The following is a 12,086-nucleotide window of genomic DNA, read 5'->3' as shown; positions in this document are numbered from 1 at the left end:
GAAGAAGTGGTGATTAGGAGAGGAACTCGACAGGGGTGTCCCTGTTCCCCGATCCTTTTTTCTCTCTTCATCGACCCTTTTATCAGGAAAATCCTCGCCTCTGATAACATATCCCCAGTTATAACTAATGGTCATAGCACTAAATTATTGGCATATGCGGATGACCTGGCAATCACCACTAAAGATCCGCAAACGGCAATGATTGAATTAACTCATCTTGCGCATGAGTTTGGATTATGTTCTGGCTATAGGCTTAATACCGAAAAAACAATAATAATTGGGACTAGAAATATTTATAAAAGAGATTCAAGATATGTGGATTCTGCAGTTTATCTTGGGGTAAGAATCAATGCTAATGTTGGGAAAATTATCGAGGAAAATTATCTGCCTCTACTTACCTCAATAGATAGAGAACTCAGAAGATTAGATGTTTTACATTTATCTTTGATTGGGAGGGTGAATGTACTGAAAATGTCAATGTTTCCGAAATTGTTGTATTTATTCCGTGCCATACCCTTACTAGTAGAAGAGGGTTTGCTTAAAAAAATGGAAGCAGTTTTTGTAAAATTCGTGTGGCAGTATGGGAAAATCCGGAGATCATTAGCTCGACTTTCTACACCATTAGAGGAAGGAGGGCTATCTGCACCCAATTTGAGGCTGTACCATTGGGTTTGTTTACTGCTGCAAATGAATTATTTGTTGAGAAATGATGTTTTAGAAACTCCACCTGGCTTTTATAGAATTCCGTCAATTTATGAAGTATTACTAGGAGAAAGGGCTCGGGGGCTCCTAACACGAGAAATTAATGTTTCATACTTTACAAGGAGTAAAAGTAAAGTAATGCTAAGTGTATGGGGTACTTGGAAGGCGATACTGAAATTCCTGAAAATCCCGAAGATCAATGGTATGATTGACCTTTGGAGCTCAAGACCTTTTTCTCATCTTGGAGAGAATAGAAACAGCAGCTCATGGAAGGCACTGGGTATTAGGTATCTGGGGGATGTCATGTGTGGGGATGATTTATTGGAGTTCGATATATTACAACAGAAATTTGGTATTCCGGCTACCCACTGGCTCCTGTATAATCAAGTCAAGCAGACGATTAAATCACTCAGACCGAGATTAGCATTACAGGAGATAAATCCTCTTATAAAGTATGTAATAAATGGCGGCAAGAAGATCAAAGTAGGGTATAGTTATCTCTTGAAGGCGCTGGGTAATGATATTACACAGATAGAGTCTGCTTGGGCTCAAAGGATAGGGGATCCAAATGTAGACATAGATTACGTGCTCGTATTGAACAAAAAGGTATTAAGAGCAACTAATTTAAAAGCACAGCACTATAAGATGGTTTTCAATTTGTATTATACCCCTGCAAAGTTGCTTCAATGGGGGCTAAGAGATAACGATAAATGTCCAAGGTGTAATCAAGGTCCGGCGGATCTTCTGCATATCTTTTATTCTTGTCAGAATCTCACACTTGTTTTAACAGAAATGGAAAAATTTTTATCGGGGCTGCTAGAGTCTCAAATATCTCTATCCCCAATTATGGTTTTACTTGGTAGGGATGAAAACCTAGCAATCGGACATGAAGCTGAAGCATTTATTTTTCTATCCGTAGCTGTTTTTAGAATTTTAATTGCAGCGGCTTGGAAAGACCCGATTGCGCCCTCTTTTCAGATGTGGCTAACCAGGCTGCTGGGGATCCATAATATAGAGGAATGCCTATATAACTTTAAGGGTAAAAGGACGAAAGAATATGGTAAAAGGATTTGGGCTCCTCTTAGAAAGTGGAGAGAACTAAGATGAATAGACAGTGAGTTGATGTAAGAATGATCCCCTTGTATTATTTGGACTGTAACATTCTTGTGTACTTTTGCTGCCCTTCTGCCGTTTGCCGAGATGTTTTACATATTAATTGTCTGATTTTATCATATGTAATATAGTTTATATCCATATGTGTAAATGTCTGATGGGATTCAGTTGGTATTTGTAAATTGTGTTATATTCCGATCCATCTCAATAAAAAAAAAAAAAAAAAAAAAGAGAAATAAGGGACTGTGTAGCCCCAAAACCAAATGCACAGCTTAGTGCCGCTATTTTAGCGTGCACCTTTTAATCGAGCAACTGTTAACCTTTTATCTTCATTAGTCCAAATTTCACCATATTTTAAATTCTTTTGTTTCCAAGTTTTACTCCTTCCATTTCTGCCAAATATCCAACACTCGGGTTTTACTGCCAATTTACAGGTTTCTGATATTCACACTGTGCCCATCCAGGCCTTTTTAGAATGAATACGATTAGTGCAAAAAGTCCATCGCAAGCAGTCTTTAATGTTTCATAAAAAATACCCAATGCATTTCGGGCTGCCATGTGCCCTTCGTCGGGGGTCACTACAAGTAAATCATAACATAAATCAATTAATTACAATTTATGCACCATGTAAGCAACGTTATAATATTATTTCACATTTTTATTCCCTTGGCTGATTAAACAAACATTACCACAAACTGAACGATTTCACTGGGTCTCCCTTTAAGTTATTTCTATAACCCATTCCGTCCCTACATGTTCAAGGTGTTTAGGCAGTGACAGGGAGTCGCCATGGGTGCATGCTTCTCCCCAGCTACGCGTGTTTACACGTGGGCTGGTGGGAGGAGCATGTACTCAGGGGGCAACATAGAGCACTGGCAGAAAAGCACCTGATTCTTGTATGGAGATATATCGATGATATATTTATTGTTTGGAAGGGGAGTGAATTGGAGGTGCAGACGTTTGTCAATACTATCAATGACAACACGCTCAATCTGCAGTTCACTGCACACATTGATCAGAATCAAGCTAATTTCTTGGACATCTCAGTTAATATTGAGGACAACAAGATTACAACTCAGCTATATCGCAAACCAACCGCAGGGAACTCCTTGCTACATGCGACGAGTTTCCATCCACAGCACACTATCACCAGTTTGCCTTATGGCGAGTTCCTTAGAATAAGGAGAGCCTGTAGCACACCTTTAGCCATGGAATCTGCACAAAAAGCTGCAAGAAACAGACTTCTACAACGAGGCTATCAAACAAAGTTGCTAGATTCAGCATTAGCGAAGACCAATTCCCGGGACAGAAAAGAACTATTAAAGACACCTCTGATTATAGATGAGACAGAGGTATTGTCCCAATCTACTGACAGACAAGAATCAGAGAATAATGTCAGATGGAAGGTACCATGTAGATTCATATCTACCTACAATAGACAGGCCAAGGCAATAAGGGGTATCATTAATGCCCAATGGCCTATTGTACTCACCGACAGTGTACTAGCTCAGACATTACCCAATAAACCTAACTATATCTATAGAAAGTCACGTTCTATGAGAAACGACCTGATTGGAACCAGCCCAGAATTAGACATACGGAAAGATTGGCTGACTGCAAGTGCAGGATTCCGCAAATGTAGCACCTGTCGTGCGTGCAAATTTGGGATCAACACCAAAACATATACAACCGGCTTCTCTGACATTCCTATTAAGCTGAAAGGACATTACACCTGCCGCAGAGAATATGCGGTTTACGTGCTGCAATGTGGTTGCGGCCTACGTTATGTAGGCAGCACTAAGCTGCCAGTTCACCAACGAATTTTACAGCACCTTCGGGCCACTGTAAATTTGGACAGCACATATCCGGTGGCCCGCCACATTTATGAAGAACATGCTAGTAACCTGGACATGCTTAAATACTTTGTGATTGAGAATGTACCGTCCAGCAAACAGGGTGGTGACCGCGAAAGGAGATTGCGACAACTTGAAACCAAATATATACTCAAACTCGATACTAAGACCCCGAGGGGATTAAACATTTTTGAAGATATACATCATTTCCTCTAGGGCAATATTCGAGAAGGAAGAAAGTTTTGAGTTCTCTGTATAACGATGTCCTTTAGAATTTATGTAGAAAATAAGCTGAATCAGTAGGGAGTTCTTGTTTTTGTCTTTGTTTTTGTTTTTGTTTTGGCATTTGGTACATGCACATACACGTATTGTTCAACACTATATAAGATTTGGTTCTGCTCACATTCCTTTCCCTATATCCCAGCAGTCTTTAGATAGAAAACACTGATTGCATGAGATAGAATTGACATTTATCGTCCTGAAATTTCTTATGGTTGGGGCATTCCCACGAATATTCTCTCTATGACAATGTTATCTAACTTGAGATGGAGAGGAAGTCTGGAGTAATTTGTGGAGTGAATGTGTGTAAGAAAGGAAAGGGGTACCCCCGACTAGAGTTCCTAATTTCGGGATATGTGACCGTGTGTCAATACAATAATTAGGAACAGGATAAAAGAGCGGATAATTACTGACAAGAGAAAAGGAACACTAAATCAACAAAAACGTGTACGGTGCAGTTAGGTTTCATATCTTTTTTATTTTTTATTGTTAAACAATCATATATCAAAAAAGGGGAAGGAAAGGGAGGGACCAATATATTTTATACATTCATTATTGTGTGGTCTCCGTTCTATTCTACAACAGCATATAGTTATACATATTTGTTGCTATGGACAACTTGTTTGCGGTTTACATTCGTGGTGCTGTGTAGCATATTACATTAAAATACATGGCTAAAGATTAGGGTGTTACTACGCGCGTTTCGGCTATTTAGCCTTCATCAGGGAGCCATGATGAGTATTTCTGAAGTACCTGTGCATCCATGAAAAAGAAAAAATAGAAAAAAACATATGTATGAGATAACGGTTCCTGTCAATGTCAGTATAGAGTCCTAAGCTATTTACAATCTAATGTCTAAAAACATCACATCTTTTCAGAAAGGTTGATGAGATGACGGTTTAAAAGAAAAACTTCTTTCTTTTAAACCGTCATCTCATCAACCTTTCTGAAAAGATGTGATGTTTTTAGACATTGACAGGAACCGTTATCTCATACATATGTTTTTTTCTATTTTTTCTTTTTCATGGATGCACAGGTACTTCAGAAATACTCATCATGGCTCCCTGATGAAGGCTAAATAGCCGAAACGCGCGTAGTAACACCCTAATCTTTAGCCATAGATAGAACGGAGACCACACAATAATGAATGTATAAAATATATTGGTCCCTCCCTTTCCTTCCCCTTTTTTGATATATGATTGTTTAACAATAAAAAATAAAAAAGATATGAAACCTAACTGCACCGTACACGTTTTTGTTGATTTAGTGTTCCTTTTCTCTTGTCAGTAATTATCCGCTCTTTTATCCTGTTCCTAATTATTGTATTGACACACGGTAATTTGTGGAGTGACACATGATAATATTGTGCAAAATAGGCCTAACCTTCTTCCTAAGAACAGTATAATGTGTAATGACACATTGGTGTCTTTAACAATATCTTTGTTTTTAATTACACTATTGCACGGGAGCTTCACTGTTTAAAAAAAAGAAAAAATCACATACTGCGTTAAGATTGCATATGGTCCTTCTATTCTGATGAGGAAAGGGGCCTAAGCCTTATTTTGTTATTCCCAGGGGTGGGTATTCAATAGAACTGGACAGCGGATATGAGGCCAATTTGGTACAAAGTCTAAATAAATTAAATTCTTTGTGGAAATATAATGCATTTAAGCACTTAATCGTCTTTCCATTTAGGCGCCAAAAAGAACAAAGGAGAACCTTTGCGGATACATATAATGCATTTGTGCTTGCAAAATATTTATATGGTTTACCGTTGTTTGGGGAAAGATATTTAGTTACCCCCATTACTTTGCCAAATGTATGTATACTAATATACTTTCAAAGTTTAATCGCAATACAATGAATTGTAGATTTACCCTAACCATCTATGAATGCATTTGTACATGACAGCAATTTATCAATAGGCGTAGCAATCACCATCTAGCATGAAAATATGCAAATGTATTTGTACATAGAAGTCAATTATTTACTCGCATAATTTTTAGTTCGTCTTGCAATTAACATGTAGCATAAAAAGACAAGTTGAGCTTGAACAGTTAAAAGTACTTCGAACCTATTAAGCCCAAACAACGGCGGTTTTTGTAGTTTTTGTGCATGCAGTTTGTTTTCACTTTTTACCGTTTGTGTAGTTTCTATATCACGTGATGTTATGCACCAATGTATTTAAACGTTATTGCTTGAGCAGTTCAGGTATGTGAGCAAGGCTACAGGTTAGCCGAAACGCGTCATCCTGTCTGAAAGCATTTCGCACCTGGCAAAATAAAAAGTCACTGCAGCCAGCAGTGAAGAAGAGATTTCTGGAGTCTTTGTCTTTCTCCTTTTGGTGGATCTCTCACCGGAGTGGTAATTGTATATATATAACTATATATATATATACACACACATCGAGAAAGAGAGAGAGAGAGAGATTTATACATAACAAAAAAAATTAACAAATCAGTTCTAGAACATTATGGGCCTGATTTAGAAGACGGTGGGGGGAATACTCCTTCACAAACGTGATGGATATCCTATCCTACGTATTACGATCCTCATAAGATAGAATGTGATCGTAATACGGCGGACGGGATATCCATTCCGTTTGTGAGGGAGTGATCCCCTCCGCTGTCTTGTAAATCAGGCCCTAATTAAATTACCAAATAAATACAATTTTAAAAAATGAAAAAAGAAAGAAAGACATTTACAAAAATATTATAAAAAGTTAAAAACAAATACAAATATAAATATTATAAAATTTTAATTATAAACAAATATTAATAAAAAAAAGTGTTACCAATATTAGGAAATATATTGGAGACTGGATATTTTAGCTATACTATTCCCACTCCAGTTTATAGTAGAGAAAGTGTAGGACTTTGGAGGGGTTTTGTATATTATTCCCACTCCAAACAGCTCAACAGTAGGGAAAGCATTGGACTTCAGAGGGGATACATTTGCTATTCCCACTCCAGTCTGTGCAACATAGGGAAATCATTGGACTTCGGAGGGGTTACATTTACCATTCACACTTCAGTCTAAGCAAAAGTAGGTAAATTACTTCACTTCAAACACATATAGTTGAAATAACTCCATTAATGTAGAAAACATATAAAACTCTAAATATAAACATTATTTATATACATATATATATATATATATATATATATATATATAAATATATATATATATATACAATTAGCCAATTTACAAATTTCATAAACATGTGATAATTAGATTTCAATTAACAAATAATGGTTATTTCATTACTAATTAATGAATTTGCCACCCTATACCAATAGAAACTTAGCAGCCCACACCTACAATATAACATAAATAAATAAGTATTACACAATTTACATAATTGATAAATTGCATAATTAATTAAAAATTAATTGTTAATTCATTATTACTTAATTATTCTCCCATCCTACAAACCTGGCACCCCACACCTAAAAGATAACTCAAATGAATCATTATTACACAATTTACATGATTAGTAATCAATTAAATATTTAATTATACATTAATAATTATGTTTTAATTATTACTTAATTAACTTCCCACCCTTTACCCCTACAAATCTATCAACCTGCAACTAAAATATAACTAAAATAAATCTGTATTACACAATGTGCATAATTAATATTCAATGCAATAATTATTAACACATTAATAATTATTTCTTAATTAATTATTACTCAATTACCTTCCCATCCTACCCCCCTAAAAACCTAGCAGCCCATACCTAAAATATTACTCAAATATATGTTTATTGTATTAGTGACATAATTATTAATCAATTAAATAATTTGTAATAAATCATAAATTAATTGTTAATTAATTATTACCTAATTAACTTCCCACCCTATACCCCTTCAAATCTTGCAATCCCCACATAAAATATAAGTGAAATAAATCAGTATGACATAATTAATATTCATCATATACCTTCTTACAAAATATTAATAATAATTGAATAAGTATTACTTCATTGACTTCCCACCATAGTCACCTACAAATCCAACAACCCGCTATGACACATTATATTGTCATTAGCAATTACATTAACAATTCTAAATCACTTAAAATTACAAACTATGTTAAAAAAATAATAACAATTATACAAACAATAGTAACAAAATAAATGTATAAAAAAAGAAAAACACGATCTTTTTACAACTATATTAGTAAAAATTATATTTACAACAACATTACTTACCTGACAAAACGATATTCTTGACAACTATATTTCTGCATCACAATATTTTTATATCACAATATTTTTTGTCAATGTTTCTGTCTCCCGATATGTACAACTCAATATTTTGTCAAAATGTCAACAACTAATACACGTACTCATGAGCTGTGGATTATGGCCAAGGTTTCTAATACTTGATACAATACAATGCTGTACACAGCATTCTTTTGTCTTCCGATGAGATATTTAAAATGGAAGTGCTCCTGACTCCCAGTATGAAAAAACATTTTTTCTATAAATATTTAAAACTGTACCACAGCTGCCCCAACATGGATCAAGGGAGGCCAGAGTCACGCCAGCTTTTCAGGATTGTCACTGACTATGTGAATGATTCTGCAATAGATTGATGATATGTACATGTATCTCATGTGGACTAGCAGGGTTGCTGCCAGGTACATTGAACGCTCATGATCTACGGGTTTGCAAATAACATATGTGTATATCCCACTTGGTAATATTCTTGTTCATTATAGGGCTTCTCTGGGTGATACCGTCCGACTTTGGGAGTCACTTCATCAAAGTGGGGACACTGAATCTGTGATACTCTCCATCAAGAAATTCACCATAGAGCCTTTCAAGGCAGCGAGCATGAAGGATGTTGAGGACATCTCTGTCCTTGCCCAGTTTCAAGCACAAATTATAAATTGGTAAGACTTTAAAAAACATCCAACTAGAGAAAATGTGTGTGCCTACATCTGACACAAAACAATATTTATATAATATATGTTTTTAATCTAAATGCTTGGAATATGGACGTTTGTCATGCAGAGGTCGTCAGTCTTAGTCACACAATGTAATGTGTCATATGCACAAAGCACAAAGACAACCACAGTGAAAGGAAACCAGACTCAACAAAACAAACCAGAGTTTAGCTGTGTAATACGTGAGGTAGATCAGCAGACTGGTTGCTATGAGCAATGCCCCTAACAAATATTCACATTATTGAGAAATTAAGGAATGGATATTGAGAAGCAGCATTCAAAAGTGCAGCTCTAGGAACCCTGCTTACTGGATTTGGTCCAGATCATGATAAGGAGTGGTTTGCAACTCACCTGGTACGTTTGTTGTATACAGCAGAAGCAGTAGAGGACTGTTGTATCTAATGGGTATCTCACGGGAACTTCAAAAAATATATAAAATATATTCATTTTGGGATGAGAAACTGATTGAGACTGCTTTTTAACAAAGTACAGATTAGGAAGAGCTAAACCTGTGCTTTTAAACCTCCTGCATTAAATAAACTCATGCCATCACTATTTTCTTAACAATTGTAACAAGATTTGACAAAAAACCAATAGGTCTGGAGCTGGCTGCCAGCGTCAATTTCTTAACATTCAAAGCCTATTTATTCCGCTTGTTGCATCTACCTACACTGATTCTCTTCCATAGAAAGCAGGGTGGTGTTTCCCAATGTTCAACAGGATTTGCCGTAACCGCTCCCTATAGTAAAACCTATCAGCTTTGAAATTAGTTGTCCACTACAGGAGTCATGCTGTGATCTTTTGGGCTGTGAAATATAGTCCTTCATGCTTGTGTTTAATCTTTTAATTCTGTTTCTTTGGTACTGATACCCATATAAATCACTCTGGTCAACAAAATACTGTTGTAAAAACTCAGAAGTAAAGCTGAGATTTGAACTCAAATTTTGGGGCTATGAAAATTCTTTGTTCTCATCACTTTTCCATGACCCAGATCTTACATGTGCACAAACAAAATGTAAAGTATACCCACATAACAAACAGAGATTGGTTCAAGGAAGTTATTTCTCTTTCAATGTAAGTGATGTGCACAGAATCTGCATTAAATTATGTTGTATATCATTTAACTGAGTTAGAGTCCAACTTTGAAAACTGAGGGTCTGTGAAATGGAAGAAATAGGAATTCCCCAAAATGCTGCAAACTTTGTGATATTTCATGTTACAGTATCTACACATTAGTCCAAGTTGTGATAAGTAACAGGCTGCAGTCAAAAAAAGTCAGTATGTCTTCTCTTAACTTGGGGTGTGCAGACGTTTGCGTAATTTCCCTTGACCTAATTATGTGAAATTATAGCAAAATTATACGAAATTATGCTAAATGTAAAGCTGACATTTAGACCTGTGTTTTATCACAAAATAAGTCCTTGTGTCGATTTTGGATGCAGGGACACATTTCACGCTGAAAGAGTGCAAAGGAACAAGTGCTGCAAACAACAGCCTAGACTAGGCGGGGCCTGTTTGGCTGGCGGCTGTCTAACGCTTCGGGATATTTTGCGCTTTATAAATGCTATAAAATAAATACATAAACAGTCACTCACTTTCTGTTTGTTCATGTTATTCCTGTCATACAGCTTTAGGATTTTCACCAGTACAGACTTGAAATGCCGTGACTTGGTGTAATGCTGTAATTTCATGAATTTCACATAACGTGTAACGCAAATTACTCAAGATTATGCTGGTGAAACAAAAATTTCACACAGTCCTATTAACACAAAATTTCAGGTGGAATTAAATATATTATCATAAATAAAGTAAGTTCTGTTGGATAACTGATTATTCGAATGAGTTGCAAAGCATTGCTTTAGCGGACAGTGTTTATGAGACTTTCACTTTACTATACTTTTGGGATACCCATTATTTTTATACATCCAACCTATGACATTTATACATAAATCTGTAATGGCAAAATACTTCCTAAAAATTATATTGATTTATTTTCAGTTAACTATTGTTATTAATGTTCTTTATTATACATATCATTCCTAACAGCATTCAAGAAGTTTCTGCAATCAATACATTGAAGAAATTAGAATTTGCGTAAGTAAAGTATTTTTTAATTGTTATTGTTTTTAGTATAAGCCATAACAGTTACAACCATAAAACAATAAATATCACCAATAGTGACAGTGACAGAAACTTTAATCTAACAAAACTAATCCCCATTCTCTGGCCTGAGTTAATCTCCTCGTCATGATCCAGGCTGCCCATAGGTAACTTGCTACTGACATGTAAATCAGCGGGGTATCTGTTTTATAGCAGAGTGGAAGTAAATTATCGCATGTTGTAATGAGAACAATTTAAAAAGACACACTAGCCATTTACGGTGTGGATTTTGAGTTAGTGCAAAATGATCAAAAAATATAGTAGAAACTATTTTACCTTTTTTCAGCTATTGACCAGTTATTTCCGCAAGTGAGGCATCAGAGAACAAGATATGGATAGTTTACATTAGACAATTCCAACTTTACCTAGAAGCCTTTATAAGGCACCTAGCTGTTAAAAGTATACTACAAACAGCAGCGGTCCCGCCTACTTTGGGCAATTGTTTTTAGAAGGTTAAATGGAATGACTGTTCCTTTATTAGGGTAGCCAAGAGCCCATGGGTGGCTATCGAAAACTATGTCCACGCAAGAGAAATGCAGCTTTCCTCTTCTTGATATGACGCTGTATTGACTTGTGACACCATCAGTTTGCATCCAAGTTTCACAGCCCAAAATACTTTTAATAAAGAAGATTTTCCAGACTTCTTGTTTTGTGCCAGGGCTATCCACTGCAGCTGAGTAGGATTAACAAAAGTAATGGTTAGATCTGGTTTCTGCCTTGGAGAATCCCGGCTCTACTGGGAGCGCTGCTGGCTTTTGTTCCTGAGAGAGAAACAAAATATTAATAGAAATTTGACCTGATGCGGGATTTCTAGACTAGGGATTGTTGTTGTTTCAAGAGGTGCAACTGTATTATATTTCGGGGCATCTTTATAAATATCTACAACTCAGGATCTATGATTGCAAAATGGATGCAGCACCCAAAAGGGCAGTTCACCAGCTTCTTACAGTTGGTATCCCAATGCCTTGAGGGCTATAGGTTGCATGCACCCTCTTGCTGGCTTTCAGCCTCTTGTAAGGT

General features: G+C 36.0%; 1 protein-coding gene across 5 annotated transcripts in view; it reads left to right on the top strand.

Moving 5' to 3' along the window:
• The window catches only part of CIITA (class II major histocompatibility complex transactivator), a 561,355-nt gene that overhangs the window by 418,224 nt on the left and 131,045 nt on the right, over positions 1 to 12,086 (top strand). For all 5 annotated transcript variants that reach the window (XM_078663163.1, XM_078663160.1, XM_078663162.1 and 2 more), the window contains 2 exons: positions 8,679 to 8,852; positions 10,953 to 11,000. In XM_078663163.1, coding sequence (XP_078519289.1) covers positions 8,679 to 8,852; positions 10,953 to 11,000 — 222 coding nt within the window. The remainder of the gene's footprint in view (positions 1 to 8,678; positions 8,853 to 10,952; positions 11,001 to 12,086) is intronic.

This window comes from Lissotriton helveticus, chromosome 10, assembly GCF_964261635.1.
Source record: "Lissotriton helveticus chromosome 10, aLisHel1.1, whole genome shotgun sequence".
Lineage (NCBI taxonomy): Eukaryota > Metazoa > Chordata > Amphibia > Caudata > Salamandridae > Lissotriton > Lissotriton helveticus.
The sequence above is the reverse complement of the archived record's forward strand: the minus strand, read 5'-3'. Positions and strand labels throughout refer to the sequence as shown.